Source organism: Xiphophorus hellerii, chromosome 1 (genome assembly GCF_003331165.1).
Source record: "Xiphophorus hellerii strain 12219 chromosome 1, Xiphophorus_hellerii-4.1, whole genome shotgun sequence".
Taxonomy (NCBI): Eukaryota; Metazoa; Chordata; class Actinopteri; order Cyprinodontiformes; family Poeciliidae; genus Xiphophorus; species Xiphophorus hellerii.
The window spans coordinates 6,561,160-6,585,676 of NC_045672.1; the positions used below are offsets into that span (position 1 = coordinate 6,561,160).

The 24,517-nt window shown below is 42.6% G+C and overlaps 2 protein-coding genes across 9 annotated transcripts in view; one reads left to right on the forward strand and one right to left on the reverse strand.

Moving 5' to 3' along the window:
* Nucleotides 1-24,517, forward strand: part of LOC116721371 (tumor necrosis factor receptor superfamily member 14-like) — a 1,133,408-nt gene that overhangs the window by 686,282 nt on the left and 422,609 nt on the right. The gene's annotated exons all lie outside the window — the stretch shown is intronic.
* Nucleotides 2,115-24,517, reverse strand: part of plch2a (phospholipase C, eta 2a) — a 156,933-nt gene continuing 134,530 nt past the window's right edge. For 5 of the 8 annotated variants that reach the window (XM_032564301.1, XM_032564309.1, XM_032564317.1 and 2 more), the window contains 14 exons: nt 24,217-24,324; nt 23,982-23,987; nt 23,005-23,160; nt 21,797-21,895; nt 21,486-21,586; nt 21,137-21,225; nt 20,633-20,815; nt 20,394-20,501; nt 20,133-20,257; nt 19,125-19,209; nt 18,483-18,629; nt 17,102-17,181; nt 10,813-11,197; nt 2,115-4,901 (listed from right to left, as the gene is read on the reverse strand). In XM_032564301.1, the coding sequence (XP_032420192.1) occupies nt 3,301-4,901; nt 10,813-11,197; nt 17,102-17,181; nt 18,483-18,629; nt 19,125-19,209; nt 20,133-20,257; nt 20,394-20,501; nt 20,633-20,815; nt 21,137-21,225; nt 21,486-21,586; nt 21,797-21,895; nt 23,005-23,160; nt 23,982-23,987; nt 24,217-24,324 (3,273 nt within the window). In that variant the 3' untranslated portion in view covers nt 2,115-3,300. Of the gene's footprint in view, nt 4,902-6,922; nt 6,952-10,812; nt 11,198-17,101; nt 17,182-18,482; nt 18,630-19,124; nt 19,210-20,132; nt 20,258-20,393; nt 20,502-20,632; nt 20,816-21,136; nt 21,226-21,485; nt 21,587-21,796; nt 21,896-23,004; nt 23,161-23,981; nt 23,988-24,216; nt 24,325-24,517 lie in introns of all 8 variants that reach the window. The other 3 variants (XM_032564321.1, XM_032564320.1, XM_032564293.1) reach the window with 3 other exon arrangements.

Below are 24,517 nucleotides of genomic sequence, written 5' to 3' on the forward strand. Positions count from 1 at the left end.
ACTGGGCTAAATTACAATCCAACCTAAGAAGTTCAGCTTCCTTCCAGTTCTCCAACCCCAGGTCTAACAGTTTGCTGCATTATTTGCCGAAGACCTTTTTTTTTTTTTTGGAAGAGAATCTACCAAATCTGTCCTACAGCTTATGCTTACAAACTGATTTATTTGCTCAGAGCCTCTGAGAACAGGCAGTGGTTTCAGCCTGAGAGCAGAAAGTGCATTCACTCCGAGACAAAAACATTCTGTCAGGGTTGAAGTGCTAGACGGGGCCTTGAGGTTTCGGTTGAGAGGCCGAGTCGTGCCAAATTGTCCAGATAAATACGGCTTTAAGAGGGGCTCGGTGGTTTTCCTGGAATCCTAATGAAGCCGTCTTTTGTGCTTGTGAGCTGGCAGGAGCAGAGTCTGTGGCTCTAAAACAAGCATGTCGTGCTTCACAAAGTCCTACGGATCTGAAGAAGGCCTGGCAGGGTCCGGCAGTGCACTGGAGGTGGCCGTCAGCTTTTCACACCACCAACTGGACAATGGATGAAGCTCTGAGTGACAAACCAGTGTCCTGAGAAAGCGAGGAGGGGCTGAGCGGAGTCTGTCCGGATTTCAAGACTCGGGAGAGAGGAGACGATTTGAAATTCTGTTCATCAGAACTCCAGCGTCAGTTCAAAGGTTTGTTGGACTTCTTTGATAACTTATACAGCGTCCACAGATTTCTAATGATTTTTCCTTCATTGTTTTTATTAGTCATTGTTTGTTTTTTTTTAAAAAAAACAATGCACTACAATAATTGGATAACAGGAACGTATCCAATTATTATGTTGGATATAATAACATAATATATCCAACGATATCTTGCGATATTGATATATATATATATATAAAATCATGGACACTAATACATATCCCTGGAGGGTTCCCAGATATGCGCTACAGTTTACCAGGCATTTCATCCTCATCAGCCACTTGTATTGAAGTAATTTCAAACATGTAGTAATTATGTATGCCATTCATTTCTATGTCATCTTTCTAGGCATTTAAATGGTCAATTGCTGAATCTTCACATTGGTGTAGTGTGTGGAAACCAGTCCTTCCCCAAAGGAAATTTCCCACACCTCTAAAATCCTTCCAGTGGCTCCCTGTAGCTCAGAGAATAGACTTTAAAATACTGCTAGTTTATAAATCACTGAACAGCCCAGAACCAAAATAGATTAAAGATCTGCTGCTGTTGCATCAACCTTCCAGACCCCTCAGGTCTTCTGATTCTGCTCTGTATACCCTGAACCAGAACCAAACATGGAGAAGCAGCATTCAGCTTCTATGCACCACAAATCTGGAACAAACTTCTATAAAACTGCAAAACAGCTGAAACACTGACTTCCTTTAAATCAGGATTAAAACGCTGCCAGTTTAGTAGCTTTTGAACCTAAATAAATGGAACATTGACCAACATATTTGATGTGTATTGATGATTTTAAAGATGGCACTTGACCAGATGTAATGTCCGTTATTGGTTTTCATAACTGTTAACTATATGATGTTTTTGTGAAGTTTGTTTCACAATTCAAAGCACTTTGAACTGCTGTTTTACTGAAACGGGCTACACAAATAAACTGGATTGATTTATGCGAATCAGGATGTTCCGTCCTGTGGCAGGACATTTACAAGAACTGAACATCTTGATTATTCTAAAAAATAAAATAAAATTAAAATCCTCAAACCAATTTAAGCAACGTTCTAAAAAGTCTTAACGTGGTGAGGAAGACTGATCTTTTCTTGGCACACAAGAAATTATCACAAACATGTTTTTTTGTCTCTAAACGATTCGTTGAACTTGTTCTTTTTTTTTTTGCCCAGTCTCTTTGTTCTGGAACATTCCTTGCTCCTGTGGGGGGTCTGTTCTTCTTTCTCCCCTCCTGCTGCAGAGGCTGGGAGGAGTAACGGCTGCTAAACGAAGACCCAAGCAGAGGACATAATTGGAGCTGCCAACACCAAGGCCAGAGGCTTGTTCATGTCAGTCTGCGTCAGCCTCAGTTTAGCTGCTCCGCTAATGAATCCTCCGGCTTTCTGGAACTCGGGCGGCTTCTGACAGATTAGACACAAATGAAGCAAATGAGGTGTGAAAAGCATTCAGTGTTATCCGAGTTTTATTCATGTCATAATTACACATTGTTTGAACTCAATATTGTCTTCAGAGTGTCTGCTCAAAGAACTTGGAGGGCAGGGCGAACGGAACAAACAAGATCATTCCCGTCTTCCTTTAGGAGCGCGGAGAAACGAAAACAGGGATTCGGACGCGATGCCCTGCTCGCCAACACGAGGTGATCCGAGAAGCGGCTAAAATCTTAAATCTTCATATAAAAAAATTGGTAAAACGAAGGAAGTTAGTAGTGTGCTTAAAAAGGCATGCGGTCAACATAAAGGGCCAGGTCGAAGCGGCTCAGTTAAAGAACAGGGTGTTGGCGCCTGGACATGCCACAGACTACAGTCAACAGAATAGGAGCTCAGTCCGGTTACAACAGAACGGCCAGAATTAGTCCCTTAAAAATCTACATTTTCAATCCTTGCATTGAAAAACCAGTCATCTTTTTCAGCAAAGACAAGACTTTCAGCATCAAACGGCACATTATTCTTCATGACATTCTATCATGTTCAAAATATTGCTAACAGATGGATGAGTTGGCAATGCCTCCACATAAACAATCTAATTTACATCTAAAAAGTTCAAGCAAATAAAAAAAAAAAAAAAAATTAAAATCCTGTTCTCTAGTATCTATTGCTACTGTGAGGTCATGTCTAAAAAATACAGACACATGAGAGCAGGTCAGATTCAACACAAATATCAGTTAATATATTATATAAAAACTTTTCACTATAGTCCATTTTCCAACTTCCACAGCGCAGAGCTTGTTCCTTTAAAAGAAACTGTACCGGGGAAGAGGATGGTGAAGAGAACGGGGTGTGTGTGTGTGTTTGGGGAAGGGGGGGAGAGAGGCTCGGGCAACCAGAACAGTGTGACCGGTGAGTACAGTATTACAGTAACTGCATCCTCAGTGTGTAAGCTTGAACCAGGAAGTGAGCGATAGGAAGGTGAGCAGAGGGGGCGGGGCTCATCCCAGCCTCCAGTTCCTGCTGTAGAAAAGCACCTGATGGTTTCTACGAGAAGTGGTCGTTTGAGTTTAACTGAGACGGGATCAGATGCTCTGCTTGGTGACAGTCTGTTTTGAGAAACCGGCAAAAAAAAAATCTGGAGAAATGGATTCAAATCAAGTTTCTAGCTGAGTCTCCCACCATCAGTTCCAAGTCAGCCCGTTCTCAGAGCTGCAGCCTGAAGAACAGTTGGGCGCTGTCAGCTGTCATGGGGGGCTGTACATGGGAGGGGGGCTCCAGCTGACTCAGCAGGTCCAGGCTGCTGCAGGGACTCTGGCCCACAGAGCATGCTCCCTCTGGGTTCCCCCGCTCCTCCATGGGACCAGCACCACTGCCAGTGCTCTCAGTGCTCCCAGTAAAGCTGAAGCTAGCACTCCTGGCCTGGAGCAAACCCTGCAGCCGCTTCCTTTCCTGGGCCTGTTTGGCCCTGTTGGCGATGTAGCGGACCCTGCTCTGGCTCCTGGATGAGGTCCGTCTCACCAGCGCCTCCTCGGCCTCCTGCCCCCCCGCTTCCCTGGCTCCGCCCTCCGGGATGAAGTCGCAGGGACTCAGCGGCTCCACGTCAGTCAGCCTGCGCAGCTGCTCCGTCAGGTCGCTCTGCGGCCGGCTCCTCGGAGCGCTGCCCTTACGGAGCGCATCTCTGCTGGGCCGTACAATGAAGCTGCGGCTGATGCTGCGGTACTTGCTGTCAAAGTTGCAGGAGATGTCCTCAGAGGTCAGGTCTCCGAGACTCTTTGACATGGACGCAGCTGAGGTTGCAGCGCCACTCGGCCTTTTGGGTGACGCCTGCTTGAGTCCTTCCATGTAAAGCCGGCACCAGGTGTGCCTTCTTTGGGTCAGTCTGCCAGGTGACTCGTCTGCACCATTCTGGGCTGGCTGCAATGGGCGGGGCTTAAGCTCATCTTTGGGACAGCTCCTTTGCTGAAGGTTGGGGTTGGACTTGCTCTTACTGACCCTCACCGTGTCGCAGGGAGCTGGCGCGGCGCGGCGGCAGTCGATCCGGGAGGCGTCGCAGCCGTTACTGGGACTGGGCAGAACGCCCAGGCTCCTTCTAGCCAGGTTAGGTAGAGACAGGTCGATCACCGTGTCGTTGGAGGAGATGCTGGAGGACGAAGACATGCTGTCTCGGTGGCTGCCAGGCTCCAGTTTGCTCCAGAGCCGGTCGTTCATGGTGGCGTCTGTACAGACCTCTGGTACAGCCGACTGGGCCGGCTTGGCTCCTTCCCCCAGAACGTGCCCTTCACTCTTTGCCCGTCTTACTGGGACAGGTTGTGGCGGGGAGCTAAAGAGAGCTCTCCTGGCCTGCGGAGGCTGAGAAGCCGGGGGCCCGAGGCTTCCCGGGGGCCGTGTTTCACCTGGGGGCTCTGCTCTTTGATGAGGCTTTCTTTCTCCTGGAGCGAGAGTTTCTGGGGTTTTCCTCCGTTCTGGTATCTCCTCCTCCAAGGCGCCTCTTGTTGCCTGGGCGACTCGGGGGGACAGAGACGGTTCAACCATCTCTACAGGACTGTTGGAAGGGAAAGAGGTGGAGGCTTTAACGTCTCTGCTGACTTTAGTGGCACTGTGCGCTGCGCCGTACAGAGGACTGCTGGCTGTAGATGCTAAAGGAACAGCTGATGGTGGATGCAGCGGTGTAGGAGTGGATTGATGCGGTGACAGGCTCTGCTCCGGACTGGAGGCAGAGCGGATCAAACAGCTGCTACTGGGATTTCCCCCTTTTAGTGAAGGAATGCGAGGAGGGGAGCTTGATTCCTGCACCACGGAAGAGTCTGAGGAGAGAGCAGCAAAGAAACCTTAGTAACCACATGGAGTCCATCATCCTGTTCAGTTTAATGTTCACAGCCAGCTTTCATCAGTGTAATGCTATGGCATGTAATCTTAATAACACAGTTTTATTTACGTGTCTGCATGTGTTTTGATGTGACCAGGAGATGGAACGTCAGCAGAATTATGACAGTACGCCATGTTTTCCCCATGTCTCACAGTCGGGAGCTGAGATGCAACGCTAAGAGCCGAGGAAATGTAGCAGGAAGGACCCGCTTCGTTCTCCAGCCTATATGACCCATCACAACACAGCTGGAATCGAGCTAATCTGGAAAACCTCTTGCAGAGTGACGGCAGTGAGGATGTTGCCAAGTTCCCTCCACACATCACAACATGGTCCAGAGTCCTTCCAGTAAACACGAGCTGCCAGCTCGACCTCAGACCACATCAGGAGCCAGGAGCGTGCTAGCAGACAAGCCACGCTACAACAATGCCACTTTCATACGAATCTTTGCTACTCCGGCTTCGCCTCCATGACCTTGTCACAACCTGCAGATCTGTTTGCTATTAGGCAGGTTCCTGCAGATGAACCAGCAACTAAATTGAAAAAGCAGCAGATTGGTTCTGCATTTCAGTTCAGAGACAATACTTAAGGCAGTGGACCAAACAGGTGGATCTAAAACAAGCTAGCTAGTTTTTAATACAATACATATTCAAGCTTATTCGGGCGTCCAGATTCACAAACCCTCTAACTTAAATGACATCTGATTCTTAATCCATATGATGGACCATTTGGTCATTCATACAGAAACTGACCTCTTGGGTCAGACACTGATGTTACACGGATGTCCGAAAGGCCTTGCTTTGAGTTTCTGCACCAATTAATTACAAAGTTGTTCAGTCAGGTTGAGGTCAGGACTCTGTGCTGGTCAATCAAGTTTTTTCACACTGTGGATCTCGATTTGAGCTGCAAAAAGTGCAAAAAGTTCTACATTTACTGTTTTTATTAACACACAAGAAATGATTCACAGGTGAAAATAGTGATGAGATGTAAATGGATGATGCTGAGGAGAAAAAAACTACTTGAATTTCTGTATTAGACTGCAGTCTTTCTGCTGTTGTGAAAAGCAAAGAGAGATATTAAATATAAAAAAATACATAACGGGAACGACTTATTTCTATCCTTTAGACAAAAAAAAAAAAAAAACTAAACTTGAGGAACAAACTCTCCATCTCATTTTTGTTAGACCAGTGAATGTGCAGAGAAAAGCACATTCACTGGTCTAACTAATGATTTAGTTTATTACTAAACTTTAGAAATGCAGAAACGGTCACTTTCCAAAGGGTTTAACCAGATCACATGGCTATAGCTAGCACAGCCCTGGATGCAGTCACTATGCTGATTTGAAAGCCTCAAGCTTCTATCAGACATTAATTTTAGCCACGATTCTGAAAATGGACACAGTGCGTCCATTTTCAGAATCGTGTCACACACCCTTGGATGGTTTAGAGAGTAAGGATGAATTAGTTCACAATGGCTTTGTTCATGGAAATAGTGCTGCAAAAGAAAATAAATTGGTGGAAATGTAAAACCTACAGAAATTCTGATATTATTAACTTGTTTAAACTGTCTACATATTAGCATATTTGTGATTATGGTGCTGAAGCTTGCAAGAGAGGAAGAACTCTACACCCCCCGTTTAAATTAAAGACCACCCAGTTACTGAAAAACACCCACTGTGAGCCCGCCTCGCCCCTTTTGTACAGAAATCTACGGAGGGTTTGTCCCTTTTTCTCCATCAGTCTTCTGAGTTAGTTTGATTGTCCTGGTTCTTTAGGAACCATTCTTCTGTTTTTATTCTTGTTTAAGGCTTTTTTAAAACTTTTGTCCCCCCCCCAAAAACGAACAAATAAATAAATCCCATCCCCAGGAGCAAAGGGCAGACAGAGAAAAGATGGTTGGTGTCAGAAAGGACAGTGAAGTGAAGGTGTAGCAGTACTGCTGGCATGCATGTAGTGAGTTTACCTGGCTCTGGTCATCCCCTCAATTCTGCACTAGGAACAGGGAAAGCGTGCAAAGAGGAACAGAGAGGAAAACAGGGAATTATCCAAACTGCAACAAGAAAGAGGAAGAGATGCAGGCAAGCAGCTTGTAGGACAGAACGCAACTCATCAGGACACGTTTCTCTCTAATATCATGATGTGCTGCACAGAAACTGGGTCTGGAACAGGATTACTATAGCATACAGTAAGCATCTGCCAACATCATATGACTATTATCTACTCCAGCGCAGCCAGAACATTTCTAAACGCATTCTGCTTTCCCCAAAAGAGCCATTTGCATATAAAACATCTCCATCACATGATCTACCAACAGGCAGAGGGGAAGGGGGGAGCATCAGGGTGGAACAGCTGGGTCCAAGCAGAACAGCAAAACAAGGAAATTTATCATGTGAGCAGGAGGTTTCTTCATGGAGGAAACATCAGAAACTCGTGACTCTCAGCTCAGCCCATCACACAGGAAACCTTCCAGGACTCCAGCTTATTAGAAGCTGTAGAACATGGAGGTAAAATGAGGCTCAGGAACGCTGCAATTAATGAGCCGGGGCGAAATGAATAAACTTCCAAAATATACAATCCAACAGGTGAGCCACTGTTATATTAAAACAACAAAAAATAAAGCTCTAGTGTGAATGTTTGAGCTACTAGTCCACATTACTGATGCCTTCTAAAATAACCTAGATAATTTTTTCTATTATTCTTCTGGATTTGGATTTTGGGTGTTTTTTCTTTATAGTCTCAAACAATAAGAGCACGTCACGGTAGAGCTGGTAGAGTTCCTTCAAGGCTGGACTACTGTGATTCTATACTATCAGGAAGTCCACAAAATGCTTCAAAATGATGCAGAGAGACGTCTGATGAAAATTTAAAAGAGAGATCATATTTCTCCTGTTTTAGCTTCCTTTCATGGGCTCCCTGTTAAATCCAGATTCAAATTTGAGATAGTCCCTCTCATATATAAAGCCCTTAATAATCAGCTCCATCAGAGAGCACTTTGCTCTCAGACTGCAGGCTCACTGCTGGTTCCTAGAATAGGAGGCAGATCATTTAGTTCTCAGGCTCCTATCCTGTGGAACCAGCTCCCAGTTTTAGTCCCAGAGGCTAAACTAAGAGCTGTGTACTTTAAGTAGACACCGTGTCTCTACTTAAAAAAAAAGGGAAAGAAAATGTTCCCTTTTGATAAAGCTTTTAGTTAGCTTATAGGTTATCCTGAGTAATTCTGTAGTTATGCTGCTACAGGCGTAGGCTACTGTAGAATAAACTGAGCAGTTTTTTCTCTCTGCTACTTTCTTCTTCTACTACTCTCCAATTTGTATTACTGTAACTTCCCGACTATTGAGAACACCTGACTATAAGTACACTTCCTCTCATCTTGATTTTTCAATGTTAAATTTAACGTACTAACTTTGAAAGTAAAAAAAAAAAAAAGTGTACATACATAGGCTGCATCGGTTTCTAAGATGCAAGCGTCCATGTTGTAACATGAGGTATTTACACAGAAAATTTGATTTATTTTTTTACTTTTAATGAAAGGAGTACGTACTGGAAAAATACAGAAATATACTAGTGTCTACTACACATCTAATGAAAAATACAGTAGTACAGCAGGAAAAGTAATTAATAACCATCTTCATCTTCCTACTGTGCACTAAAACTACTAAAGTCTTCGTCTTCAGCATCAGAACTTAACAGTCAATCTCTTTTTCGTTGTCGCTCTCACTGTCTCTTTCATTGAAGCAAATTCTATCGCAAGCTTGTGCTGTCCTCTTCATCACACAGCAGTCCAGCCTTCCAAAACATGTTGGTAAAAAGCTGCATATTAGCTGCATCGCAGGGCTCAAAGCAGGTGGAAACAGTAGCTGCTCATAGTCTGCAAAATGTGGTAGTTGCTGTCATTTCAACCGTTAATTTCATGTTTTCTTAGTTGTTTTTCTCTCTATAGAAGCTACAACCAGCCTGGTGTTCTGCTTGGCTGTGGTACTTTCCAGGAAGGTGTTAGTTTTCTTTAAAACAGGAAGTCTTGCAGCCTCTGACTTTAGCTGTTTGCCAGTGAAGTTACTACTACTGACTACTTGTCATGGGCAGAAGGCTCAAGCTGAACACCTTTTAAGTGGAGCTGAGAGCAGGGCTGGAACAGGCCATTTCACCCTCTCAGAGAATCTCATCTTGATTTATCTGATCTGAGACTGGCTCCAATAAGGGCAGGCCTTGGAGATGCCGTCCCACAGCACCACACTGCCTCCACCAAAAACTGCTTGGTATTGACAGAAAGAATTTTTCATACCTGCAAACTCGATTCTGTTGCTTAACCCAGATGTGTGTCTTTTTCCAAATGTGTAAAAATTTAAGCGAGAATAAAGTCTTTAACATTACAAAATATATTTTCGAGAAACATTCTTAAAGTGAAAAAAAAAGAAAACAATTTTGCTTTTTGTGCCAAATTAAAAGAATCTAAGTAAAAAAACATGGAGTAGAAACGTTCTCGTCTAGTAAATCAACATACTGCTACAGCTGCTGGCTCTGCCTTTGTTCAGAACTTTAGAGTTCTGAATAAAATCTGAGCCATCTAATCACTGGGTTCACAGACTTAAAGAGAATTAAAGAGCTGCAGAGTTCTCTGCTGGCTGGTCAAACAGATGTCTGAAAGCTAAGCTTTCAAACTAATCCCAGTTTACAAAAAACTTACCACTGTTCTCATCTGTCGAGCATGTTGGTAATATTAGGAAGGGCATATTTAGAGAAACAAACCAAGTTAATTATTAGAAGACTGTTGGAATAAAATATTTGACTCAACGAGAATGGTAGAATAAAGAAAAACAGAGTACTAGGACTACAACCATGGACTCATGTTTACCACCAGACTATCAGGGACACAATGGGTGAAAAGGGTTCTCACTACAGAGGACTAAGGTTCGACCTACATCCACTACCAAACATAGACTCCAAGCCTATAATGGAAGCTCGTCTACAGCTACCATTAGGTTGGCCTCAGACTCATCTTACCAGCAAAAAACATGGGGGACTTATGATGCAGCTCTTCCATTTTCTGGGCAAACAGGGCGTTCATCTCTCGCTGCAGGGTCCCTACCGCCCTCTTGCGGCTGTCGAGGACACAGCGTGGAGGCAGCATGGGAGGCGACTCCAAGCTGCTCAGACTGTCACAGCTGCTGCTGTCGCTGAGCAACAGAGCTTCACTCGCAGTCAGCGGTCTTAATGGAGTGGTTGATGAGCCACAGACAGACCCGTAGTTGGGGGGGGTGGTCTGCTGCCAACATAGGCTGGTCCTGCAATCCGGAGCCATGCAAGGTGCTGGTGTTACAGCGTTAGGGGAGCGCCTGCGTGGAAAGCTGCAGGAACGAATGCTCCGGAGATGAGCTTGAGGATGAGGCCGGAAGTGTTGGGGACCGAGAGTCTGTCTGGCCTTTGATCTGGAGAACAGGGGGGTACATAGGGCAGCCTGAGGGGGGCACTGAAACTGGGCTTCCACGCAGGAGGTGGCTTTGGACAGAGGCTGCTGTAAGTCAAGAGGGGCAGCTGCTGTCTGGGTAACTGAATCTTGTTGAACTTGTCTCTTGTCTGGGTCAGAACAAACATTTCTCTCCTGTCTGTCCGCATCCGTCTTTCCAGAATTGCCTTTTTGTGTTTCCTCAACTTTTCGTTCAGCTTCGGGACTCTCCTTGGAGCCAATCACACAGGTGATGCAGTTGGAGGACATCCCCACCCTACCTGAGCTACTGAGAGCCACTCGAGCAAACACGCCTGGCTTCATGTCCAGCGGCTCATGAAAGCGGAGATGGCTGGCCCGCTTTAAAGGCTCACTCATGGGTCGGCGCTGAGCAAAAGGCGAGCTCTTACCTTTGCTCTCCTCTGGGTGGAGAGCTCCGTTTGTGTCAGGACGGTCCCAGGGGCCCTTGGCTCGGTGGGGGTCCACCGATTCCCCGATGTGGTGCTGTGGTGAAGGAGTGAACTGGTAGGATGTGGCCGCAGATGCCTTGTCTCTGTCCTCAAACTCCCGCTCCTCACTTGCCCCCTCTGAGCTGTAATCTTTGGTGTCGATGGCGAGCTCAGGGAAACCCTTCTTAACTTTGGGCTGGCCTCTGGTGGGGGCGCTGGCGGTGCGGCGCAGGAGGTGGGCACCGAACGGGTGCTTACGGCCGGGATGCACAACAGCATGGCTGTCCAGGGAAGCCTGCTTTGGGTTTCTGTGAAACAGACCCTTTATACCACCGGCTGCTCTGGCCTGTGGAAGAAACAGGAAGCGGTGTAAAACATTGAATCAAACAGAGGCTGATGTTTCCACATGCGAAGGGACTCACTTGTGTTAGAAATGAAAAAAATACACAAGCCATTTTAACACAGTAAGCATGCATGCACATATTATACACACACACATTTACAGAAGAAGCATCTGTAAATGATCAACCATACAGCATTGTGCAAAAGTTTCAAATTACCCCACATATCTTTTTTTCCTCCCAAAACATTTATCTATTAAACTGGTCTTCATCTACAGTTTCTCAGGCCTTGTGATTCTCCTTCAAATGTTTTCTTTTCACTCATTTTCAGTATACTACTAGACCCTTCTCGCAGGACGCCATTTTAAAGATCCTTTTATACAAATCATTTAGGCTACATTCACACAGCAGTAACATTGCCACCAGTCTGAACAACTCAATTCCGATCTTTTCACCCAACGAAATATCTTAACTTGTGCCACTTCCGTATGTGGCACTAATTCAGGTACGCATCCGATTGTTTCAAAGCGTCTGCAGTCTGAACGGTCAAGTCTATTTTTTACCCAAAATTTTTGTTATTGATGTGAGACAGACATCAACACCAGCTGAAAATGATAATTATGAAAGAAGTCTGTGTCACTGAAGCACATCGCATCCCAATCCCCCCACTACTAGTTCTGAGTACAAATCCAAACAAACTTGTCTGGCTGCAGTCAACGCTCCACTGCAGGCCGTTGCCATCAGCTGTGTTGTCTTCTTTTTAGCTGCCTTCATCTTTTTATGAGTTTGTGACGATACTGTCACAAACTTCTGAATAAACTTTAAAATAGATTCATAGATGGCTCCATCCATCATTAGTTCTACAAACGTGAAGGAGCAAAATAAAATAATTTAAAAAAAACAAATACAAAATCTGATTTCAGCAAGAAAAATTTGAATTGAGCATCAAGACGTGCTGTGTGGAAATAGCCTTAAATTTAAAAGGGTACTTAGTCCTAAGGCATGCAACAGTTAGGTTTTTGTGATACGGTCTATGGAAAACTTAAAATGTCTACAAACCTTATTTACAAGTATTTTTCCATTAAGATCCTGTTTCAGACCTACAATCTGTTTCCATTTGTTTCACTGAATCAGAGAAAACTACCAAAGATAGTAGAATCTGGCAAACGGCAAATAAGATATTAGCTCCAACAAGATGATTCCCAAAGAGCTACCAGATGAACCCTGGACATACAGTCAGATTCTGTAGTTGCTCTTTCCTGTTTTCTTAAAGTTTATCTGTTTGGTGATGGTGCTTTTAAGCCCATCACTTTCTCAGTTTCTAGTTTTCCAATTTCAGTATCCTCATCTTTTAAAAGATACACACTATGCTACCATGGTCAATTACAAAAAGTGGGCTGATGGAAAAAAAACTGCCAAAGTTAAGCTTTAGAAAGGCTTTGGAAAGCCTGGAGAACTACTAAACAAATGCAACCCGAGTGATTCCTGGAAGGACTAGTCTGCATGAACAACATTTTAGAGAAATGAGAAATGGTGAAGAAAAAGTCTGGTATCAATATTACTCATTGTTATTGGACTGTAAAGTCTATTGACCAACTTTAACTTTTACTATGATAACTTGATTATTGCACATCTGAATTAATTTTCCAGCTGAACATCATCTGTTTGTAGAACATAAAGAACTTGTCTGGGAAAAAGAAAATGCTTTCACATGCTACATGTTCGGGGCCAGTTCACACGGTACGAACACTTAGACAGTTAGACAATGATGGTAATGCTTCTGAAACTCAGTAAGAGATAAAGATTACAATTGAGCAGAGCAAACACAAAGACATGTTAGTGGGATGAGGTAGAAGGCGTCTTTCCAGCACATGGAAGAGCAGATTGATATCCAATCTAATCTAATAATAAACATTAATTGAAATTAGATTCCAAAAAGAAACTGCTGTAGATCAAAGCTTTGCAACAGAGGGAGAACACTGAACTCTGCTTTCTCTTTCTTTAGCACAAAATATCTCAAGATGAATGAAAAAAAAAAAAAGTTATTTTTTGCAGAGGACATTTCCCTTTCTTGTTTTTAATACACAGATCAAAGTGTCTGACAACAGTACTCAAGAAGTATTAGAATAATAAAAAATGTTTGTGTAGAAATGCACCTACAGTGTGTTAAAAAGGTATTTGCTCCCTGATTTCTTCTGTTTTTGCTTTTTTCCACGCTGATGATTCGTTAGTTAATCTTTCCTAATGAACTAGTTGTAGTAACAGACAAAGATACCCAGATGAAAAGGGCATTAAGGGAAAAAGTCATGTGAATTACCCTGACCCTAAATCTAATGTCTGCATCAAGCATTTAAGATAAGTAGAAATCCATCTTTTTTTTATTTTAACCACCGTAGACACATTCTGGCCCTCTTTTCTTTGAGTATCGTTTTAATTTAGCCACAGAGGGTTTTCCATCATGGTGTTTCATGCAACCACAAGTCATGCAACAAGATCTCAAACGGATCACCATTGTTCCAATAATGTATACTCCAATAATATATAACAGCTTTCACTGTGATTGTTCCAAAGTCCTGCTAATGGTTTGACAATGCTATAAAGACTGAAATAAGTCAAAGACTGTTTCAGTTGTTCTTAAATTTTTTGATGAGGATGTGACGCTTTTCCTTTTTAGATCTTTAGCCAGACAGGTGCAATTCAAATGATTTCTTGATTCTACAAGTCTGGTAGTGATCAGGTCTGGGACTGTGAAATTGAACTCAGCATTAAGCAAAAAGTGGTTAATCGTTCAAAAACTGCATTTTGTATCGACTCATATTATCTTTGATTAAAACTTGCTTGATGATCTGAAACATTTAGATATGCCAAAAAAGTAAAAACATAAGAAATCTGAACAAAATAAAATGCTTTTTCACACCACTGTACACACAACAACTTTTGCTGAATGGAATGAATAGAAAGTCCAGGAAGATGGTGAGAAAAGTAGATCCAAACAGCCCGTCAACGACGGTGTGGTGAATCATGCTTAGTGGAAGATCAAGGACAAAATGCAGAGGCTGAGTGGAATGTGTACTAAAATGAAGACATTTTTATTTGATTTCTGTTTTTTATAGCAACAAGACTTTTTTTGTTTTTACTTTGTTGCAAGAAAAAGGTTGTAAATCATTTTCACACCAATTCTTTTATTACAATAACTTATGATTAGCCTAGTATTAGTCAGGTTGGTAAAATTACCTAAGGCTCCATTTCATTAGTTAGACCAAAGGAACCTGATTTTAAGCACGTATAATGTAGCTGGCCCGGTCAAAAGCATAAACACGTCTACTAAAGAGTGTTTTGAAGTACTCTGAAAGTGTGGATTCTAAGGTTCTCAATGATGTCAAACACAAGCAAATCAAAAATGTATTTAAGAAGATATCAAGATATCAATGTTGGCATTCAGAAAACGAGATTTCAGACGAAACAGCTCTAACCGTTTCTTCCGAAGAATTTTCCAAAACCTGCTCTACAATATGTGGTTGATGAGGTAAATGTTAACTTGCATTACTTTACAATACCCCCATTCCCTACCGTTGTCTGACAGCTAACGATGAGACTTATGGCTCTTTGAAAGGAACCAAATTTTCAGGATCCATTCACTTAAAAGAGCGTTTAAAAAGATCCATTTGAACAGCTTGAAATTCTCTCAAATAAGTGAAAAAAATATCATGTTAGACAATGTTTTCTTTCAGCCTGAAGAAAACCCAACAATAATTTTTTGATTTTAGGTGAGCAGATGCACTTGGTCAGCAGTGGCAATGAATGCTCACTGCCTCGTCACCATCGTATCACACTCGGCACAGTCGCAGCAGTGCAGCCCCAGGCCAGGCAGATATTTATCTGCATGTCAGTGGCATGCTGTGTGCTGCAATAGTCTTCTAAAAACAAAAGTTCTGCAACTCGCCCCGAGAAAACTAAAAATATCCCTGCAGACTTGGATTTCTCTGATCATATAGTAGTCCTGACCATTTTAAAATCTCTGAACCTGCTATTTAAAGCATGGAATAGTATATTCAAGAGTTGAACTAGTGGGTTTTCCAAAAAAAGAAAACAAAATCCCTATTTTCTCAGAAATTTATGACTTCTACCATTTTTTTTCTTCCATTTCTGCTCTGCCGAGTTGTTCATACATTTGCCGTGGCGCATCACTTACACAACTATCCAGAATAAAGGTTCAAGTATATGCTAATTTATATAGAACACATTAGATTTAGTGGCAGTAAGTGAAACTTTTTTTTTCAACTTTCATGAGACAGATAGAGAATAGGCATTCTCTATCTGTCTCATGAGACCTGAGTTTGACTTAGTCTCTAAAGTTCTAATAATAAAATAAAAAAAAAGATTAACCGTGGTACAATTAACTATGTAACTATCCTAACCCTTGCAAGAAGGGCTGTGTTTGTGGTGCTAGAGATGGTGTAATGGTGGTGTGAGGTTTGGCAGTATTTGAATCTCCATCTATGCTGAGTGAAAGCCGCTGTTTTAACTGAGTGCTAAAAAGGACCGTTTGATGTGTCATGATTACCAGCTGGTCCTGCCCAGTTTATCAGAGTTTGTTGTAAATTTCACCTTGATGTCAATTAATTTTTCCCCAAACGATACAATAACAGGAGTGTAGTTGAGGACGAAAATTGAAGACAGCCAAACAGATTTCTTGAGATGGTATTTCTAACATTGGATCTACTCGAGGGTAATGAATGCAGCCAGTTCAAGGCTTCATAACTCATGTGCAGCATGAGTTGGCCTGAGTTCCTTATGCCAGAATTTGGCTGATAAGTGTGTTGGGTGGTGGATTATTAAGGTGGAGGTTGTAGCTCATGCAAGACGCCAACTGGAGCTCACAACACCTGAGTTTTAAGGTGCAGCTTCAAGGCTCCTAACACTGTCCTGCTGTTAGAGCGTGGTAAGAGGCGGCTCCACTGAAATTAGAAACAGACACAGGAAGAAAGGGAAAAATCTGAGAGGATGGAAGAGGGGAAAAAAAGATGTGGGGTGGACCGACAGAAATCACAACAGGAAGCACACAGAGACAGCAGAGAGAAGGAAGTTCAAAGTGAGGACATTATGAAGAACAAAGCGGTCATTCACAGCATGGCTGGAGACAACTGAGAGAATCCAGACAAACGAGACAAAAGAAATACAATGAAAAGCCAAACTGTGATCTAGTGCTGCTTTATATCCTAATATTAAACCTGACATTTTACTGAAAAAGAAATAAGTTACCGTTACAGGAAAATGTCATACCGCCGTATGTGGGAAAAAAAGCAAACAAACAAAAAAACATTTTTATAAAAGTTACATACTGCAGCTTTGAAGTGTCTCTCCTGAAGGAGGAGCAGTCAGGCTCAGACAGCCATGAGCAGAAATCAGGTCTCTACACACTCATGTACAGCTCAGGCACTTGCAAACAACTATCAAAGTTTTCCCAAGGGTTTGACTTTTAGTACCTCAGCATCCCAATACTGTGATGGTTTCAGTAAATTCAGGGCTATTCTTCAGTCTACTAAGTTCATTAGTGTTGAATTAAAAGCAAGAGGAGACCTTTTACTCCCTGGAGACATTTCTGAATGGCTTCTTTAAAGGCTGATGACAAGTTAAGATGCAAAACTCTTGGCCATTAATCAGAATGCATCCAATCACTCCACAGACCAATCTATAAACACTGAATAAAAACTGAAGCAGCAGAGTTTGCAAACCACGTTCTTTTAGCTGTCAAACCTTTGGCTGTGCATTTCTTGAAAATCCAGCAGAATGTTGAGGGAGAATGTTCCCCAGAGCATTCTGTGCAGGTCAACTACTACTAGCACACAATCAGGTGTGAAACAAACATAGAATTAGAGAAGAGGACGTCCTCCTCAGGAAGTACCTACCTTACCGGTGATGTCATTCACAGCCACATGAACAAAAATGGAAGCTTCCTCCATACCTTCCAGGTAAACGTGGCGATAACCTGCACACAGATCCCAGCATCATTAATTCTGAGGAAATACAAGAAATACAGGGTGGCGTTGAAGTCAACCTACTGCCTTGTATCAGCAGATTTGTTTAAAAAAATAATGTGGTTCAGGGCTCCAGTGTGTGATGCAGGCATTACAGGGAGCTAGTGAGGTCCAGACCAAAACAAATAGTGGCTACCTCGTTTCTAACCATCAACACGCACTGAACCAGAAGTTTTGAAGAGCTCCAAGACAGAACAGATCACTAGACTTCAGCCAAGCGTTCTTTCTTCAGTAGCAGTTATGCTATTGAATACAAAAAGAGCATAGCGGTGTCCAAACACCAGCAATGTTTCACATTTTAGGAGTATTCAGGCAATTATTTCATGGACCATGCTCTACAGCAGCTCAGTTAAGGTCCGCTTCATGAGTCACGTGGTTCTGGAGTGCCAGCTTGGTTTTTGAAAGCCCACATGGGCAAAATGTCACTGGCTTGATTTAGGACTCATGTCAGAATGAATAGAGGCAGAACAGAGAGGCTGGGTTGTGCAGGTTTACATTTATTTTTTGCACTGTCTACAATTTTCACCCGGTTTATTTGCCCCAGTTTTACATCGTCATGACGTCAATGAGCTATTCGGCAAAAACAGAATCACGCAGTACAAATTTCTACGATTCGTTTTAGATGGAAACTTAGTTTGGTTTTGTTGTCCTTATGTGTAAAACATCACTTCTTTTGCCAAATTATTCTTATTGAGATTTTACACTTTGAAAATACAATCAAGTACGAATAAAGTTCTTCTGTAATTACTACATGATCATAACACACAAGTATAAGCTAGTTTTAGGGCTAACCTAATCCAAAATTGATTGACATTCTTACAAAGAGAAAGAGCTGTACAGTTTTTCTCTTTGCAGACAACAGGCTTGCTTATATCTACAAAAGAGCATTTTCTTTAATGAAAATTATCCTTTTCAGAGTACAGCTCTAACAAGATCCAGTGTAATCTGCTTTGAATTTTTTTTATTATATCAAATTATTGCTCTTTCTTAAATATAAAGTTGGTAATTAACAGAGCTACTGTTTAAAATCATTTTCAGGGACTGGAAGTTTTGATACTGATCTCTTTAGAGAAATAATAATCCAACCATCACAACAGAAATAAAAAAAAAAGAAAACACTATTTTCAGACAACTATTCATTTGCATTTCCATTAAAAATAGAAATAGATAATAGATCAAAGAGAAACAGTTAGAACCTGACTTTTAGAGATAGATCATGCTTCAGCTAAAGGTCATCGTTTCTGATTCCTACCTGGCATCATGCTGTGGAATGCAATGGTTCGCTGTCCGATGAAGTCTTGGCCGATGGGGTCATGATCCCACACAAGGAAACGCACAAGGGCCAGCTCCGGCATGTGAACCGTGAAGACCAGAGTCTCCTCCCACATCGGATTGAACCCTGGAAGAGCCAAAAGTGAGGCCACGGACCAGGTGAAGGTGGATGTGGAGGGGGGGCAAAGGAAGAGATGGAGGCAAGAGGAGTAGTACACAAAGAAAGGTGTGAAAAATAAATGGAGATTATGCAGGAAAAGAGAAAGAAGGGTGCAGGAGACAAACAGAAAGTGAGCTCTGTGCTCATTCATTATTCAGGATCTTGTGCTTCTCAGTCAGAGACAGCAGACTGAGAGGTGCTGCCGCTGCACATTAAGCTGTGGTATTCAGTTCTACATCAGGAGCCAAACATGCTGTTCCAACACTGAGGGGGGGAGAGCCTGATTCAGCAGCAGCACCACAACCATACGCGGGTCAAAGCAGAGCTCCTCTGTCCCCATACACACCGTCACACCAAACGGGATATTTATGCACTAACACAAGCATTAACTGGAGCACACAGAGTGACAGCATGCCATAATGATCAGGTGCGTGGTTACTTATCAGTTAGCAAACAACTCACCGTTGTCATCCACCACTCTGGTCTGCTCTTTGCAGCAGTCCACTGGGAGGCCGATGATCTCCACCTCCACAAACGGATCGATAATCTGACAGAATGATGTCACACAGCATTAAGGAGAGAATAGAAAAACAACAAAACTCCTCAATAGACCAGACAAACCAATGATATTATTAACACAGTTGCTAAGGAGACAGAATGTGCACGGATGGACAGGTTTGACGTGCGACATCTCAAGGAAAATTACTTTATCAATATCCTCTGGACAACATATCTCTCTCTCTTTATTACACATATATATATATATATATATATATATAAAAGTTAGCTAGCCAGGTGTAAGGGTATATTAGTATATTAGTAGTCATTTGGGAGTAACCTCAACTCAAGTCTCAAGTCACAGAAAGCAAGGAAGATGTCTGCATGTCACAGAAGCGGTGGTGCACCACTTAAACTTTTGCCTGACAGAAAAGTCATGTGGTAAAAAAAATATTACATTAACCTATCAGAATATACAAGTTTAAAAAGTTGTGCCATGACAAAACTTAAAATCCTGTGAGTCACGTATTTAATACCAGCCTACATTTATTGAAATGAATTCAAGATATTTTTAGGCCTTAATTTTAGATACATTAATTTAGGACATTTTAAGGATGCGAGCGCACCCTGTGGTTTATACACAGTCTTGGCAAAAATAAAGTACAACAGTATAACAGTAGTTCTCCACTGCAGCAATGACACTATGGTCCTCACTACAATGCTTCCTCTGTTTGCTTTCAGCCGCTGCAGGTGACTCTAGAGCAGCAGCGGAATCTAGAGGATGAATACAAAGTGCTACAAAGATGAGTGTGTTATCTGACTGATTTGTGTCAATATACACGAATCCCAGCAAACTTTGTGATTTTGCTGTGAGTTGTGTATAATGTTGCCCTTTGGAGGCGACAGGGAGAAACAACCTCAACAGAGCAGTAGGAGGGGTGTGTGTCTTGTAAACAAAGAAATCAGGCCCACCTCTCCTCTGTCTCCCAGCATTGAATCTTTGGGTTTGGGCAGCTGTTGTCCACTGATTATCTTTAACACCAGCTGTTTCTTCATGCGGCCTGGCAGGGGGTCCTCCAGGTTCGGGTTAAAGGCACCTGAAGCGGGTGGGAAAGATTTGTTCTAAAGCTCACACAAAACAGTACTGATGAACCCACTGTGAAGAAGTGGAAAGGTGACGGAGCACATGCAGGTCGAGAGTAAACTGCCTGAAGGAATATTTCCTGAACAGACCTACACACATGCAGGCGGGTTTGAGGATGTAGCCACAGTTGCCATTGCTGTAGAATTTAGCTCTGTTGAGCTGAAGGACCCGCCCCTCAGACTGGTAGTTGAGAGCAACTGAAATCAAAATGATGTAGAGTAAAATAAGATCTTAGATATTACACTGAGGAGAAGAATAACTAGATCATGTGTTCAAGGCTGTGGGAGCAGCAGAAAGCAGATCTGAAAGTGTGGTGCTGTAGGCTTACCAAGCTGGCAGCCGGTGCTCCAGAAGGGCTGGGGGTTGAAATTAGAGGAGTCCACCCGGTAGGAGGACGGGTAGATTCGGGATAGCTGCCGCTGGTTGAACTGGATGAAGGACGCAGCTTTCTGTTGCATCAGCTGATGGGCTTTGGTCTCGCTCAGAGACGACACCTGCCAGCTGCAGTTAGCTGCCACACAAAACAAACATCTGATTCGCAGAGAACAGTGCAACTCACACGGGTAATGTAGTTTAGAGGTATGATTTGTAATCCACTTCTTTACGCTGACAGTTTTGAACAGTCAGCGTCTTTCCTACAATAAGAGTCTAAGGTTTCAGTTTGGTGAATCAGAAAGAAATTGAGCTGCTAGTATGATGATTGCTTAGTGAAGACACTGTCTACTCACAACTAACTGACTATACCCCAGCTAAAAAAGCACAATAAATAAATCCAATTAATGCAATTAAATCGTGTGCACAGCCTGCATCGGCTGGATGATTTTACACTCACCTTGGGCCTCAATATCATATAGACCCACAGAGCAGGTGTACTTCACCAGATCAGACAGGGCTCTAGAGAGCTTCATGGTCTTCTTCTTTCTGTGGGGTCAATGAAAGGGTTAAAATGTTTGAAATCTATACAGTAATTACATTAAAAAGAAGAGGAGTTGATCAAACTGCAACCTATACATTGACTAGAAAAGGTTGTTTCAGCGTGTGCAGCTGTGACTTGCTGACTCAGCATGATTACATTTCTCTCAGAGACCACGGGAGTTAAAACAGGTAATGTAAGAACGGCCCTTGCTAGTCACTGTCAGTGCACACAGTGTAGTGAAGGTGTGTGTTTCTGGGACACATACTTGTTGTGGTGGGGTGGGGCTCGAGAAGCGCTGCTTGTGCTCTCCTGGTCCGTGTCTGTATCTTCGTAGCTCGAGGTCTTCTTCAACTTTGACGACTTTTTCTGTGAAAACACTGAGCAGGTCACCTGACAGGCAGCATGGGAAACACCGACTCATTGGATTGTGTCCACACAAGTTCCATTTGCATTTTAAACTTAAAACGCCAAGAGTTTGCAGGGAACTTATTTGTGTGAACGTTGACACAAACTACTTCCTTTGTTGTCATTTCTAGTCTGACTGAGGCGTTCGGAGGGTGAAACATCAGGGCCAACCTTGCGCTTAGAGAAGCTTCCGATGAAGGAGCGGCTGGAGCGCTTGGTACTGCTGGGGTTGGTCTCATCAGCTGTGTCTGTCCCCTCATCACTTTTACCCTTTAGCCGGAGAAGAAAGACATTTTCTGAGAAGTACTTCAAACAAGAATGGAGAAGTCCTGAAGGAACCAAAAGAGTTCTACCTGTTCACATAGTCCAGGACTCTGTTCAGATCCTGGTTTCACAGACAGCATTACACAAATATCATGTAATATTTACCATCAACAGTTTTTAAATAGTCACTCTCAATGACATGTCATGTAGTCATGCAACACTTGAAAGGAGGAAGTGGTGCGGTATTAGCCACATGGTTGGGACAGTGTGAGGTCAAAGATGGCGGTCATTTTTCCTCATCGGTCATTTATTGGTCTCCATTTATTGGGTAAGAACTCAAAATGCTTTAAACCTTTGGCTCAGACTTATTTTGTCTCAAATCTAAAAACATTAGGAGCCATTTCTCATTACAGAGCTTATTTTAGAGCTTACATTAAGAACTTATTGCAAAAGTTTGGATAACCTAAATCTAAATACTGGTTACATTCAAAAAGTACAAAAAAACACTATATAAAAGTGTATAAAAGTCTTTTGCAAAAATTAAATCGTATCCATATACTTTCGAAAGATAATTCACCCAAAACAGGAGAACAGTGTTGGTTTGCAGTGATTAGGAAGTGGGAGAGCCTCACAGCAAAACTCGCTGCTCTCTCAGTTAGTGAAGAGCAATTGGTGCTTCACATGTTGTCACCATAAGAACCTCCAACAACAGATAAAAGTCGCTAGATTTTTTGCTTTCTTAAAATATGTCACTACAGGGGTACCAAGCAAGGGTACAAAGTTGGCAACAGTGTTTTACAGGGAGAAGGCCTTAGTTATATGTTAAGGTTTCAAAACAATGTGGGAAGACTCAATATTTTACTTTAGTCTCCCAATATTTTCTACACCTGTTATAAACGTCTTCTAAAACAACCTTCTGTTTCTTTAATGTGTTTTAGTTGAGGAAAAAAAAATAGATCATTGTCATGAGTAAATGCTTAAACCAGTTGACTGTCACCACCCACCTTTGTTCTCGATAACAACAACAAGATGTCAGACATTGCGCCCTCAACAGGATGATCCTGACTGAGTTAGTTGGGTAAATAACAAGCTTGTTCTTTATATTCTGTGTTTACCTTGATGTCACTCTTATCAAGGGTCTTCCCACTTGGTGGGAGGCCAGCGATGGTGAAGCTGTCTGGATCCTCCCGGTCTCGGATCTTGGACTCTTTCATCAGGTTGTCCAGTTTTTTCTTAGCCATGTTTTCCACCTGCTTCCTGTTAGCTGATGTCTGCGGGACAGAGCAGCAACTGAAGGTTAGACGGTGAACGGCACCGTATGAAAATTATTCGTGATTTAGCATAACGCTCAGATTCAGTCTGTAAATGTTTCCTCTTGAACAGAGTACAGTACATTCCCACTGCTGTGTCAAACAGATGTTGCTGCAGCTCTGGCAGAGTTCTACAGAGGAGTTTGACAGACTGTCAGCCTCCAACAGTTCAAATGAAAGGCTGTCTTCACAGACACAGCTCTAGTTTGAGTAGAACGCACATGCACAGTTCAGCCACAAGATGGCAGATGTGATCAATAACTCACAAAAGTCAGATCCACATGAAATTAAGTCGGAGGAATTATTTTTACTTTGAATAAATATTTCACTGCAATGATAACGGGATCATTTCATTGAAACGTTTGAAAGAATTGTTAGCTGAATGCTGCATTTTCTTCTTCCTATAATAAACACAGTGAATCCTGGAAAAAAAAGGAAAAATTCTTCATCCATTAACTGAAAACATAACCGCAGATCCTCAGAGGATTATCTGTTCTGATGCGTTTAAAAATCGTAAACTGTATTAAATCGGCCTACTTTTTTCTTTTTACTTTTCACATTGAAGTGCTAAATTTAAGCACTTCTGTAATGTCGCTGAAAAAAGATTAAAATCATTTCTCTTAAATAAGTGTCGTTTCGGTCGGCTTCATGTGTCTAAATGGTTCCTTCTGAGGAGAGCTGAGGCAACATTTTGACGCCCAACAGCTTGAAGCTAAACAGGCAGGATGAGAGCGGATGGAGCATGACTGAGATGACTAAGGATGAAGTCTTTGATACGATACCTTCCACTTTAAGGAGTTAGCACATGTTCAGGAAAAGAAGAGAGGACAAAGAAGAAGAGAGGAGAGCAGGAAATAAGACCAAACAGGCACATAAAGGAGGACCAAAGCCAACCAAGAGAACACTGTCAGCAAAGCTCGATACTAACGTGAACACACGGCAAAATTAAGGTTTCGTCTACTGAGCACAGGGACACGTGGACTGCCGGAAACAGACGAGAACACGGAGGCTACGTACATCTCCGTTCATCAGCTTGCAGTCGTCCTCCATCTCATCAGCGCTGTCCTCATCCGACACGTCTCCCTCCTCTGCGTCCTCGTCGATATTAGGAGGCAGCTTCTTGCCCTGCAACGGAAGTGGAAAATATATTTCAATAAACAGATGCAACCGTCTCAGGAGCATTTTGAGACATTAAGTTAGAAGAGGGCACTGTTCGCGCAAGTCCAACACTGAGTTACTGTAGAGCACTGACTTCACTTTACACAGAGAGGAAGCCAAAGGGGAGCTGAAAAGGGTTACAGTCATAGTGAAAAGTAAG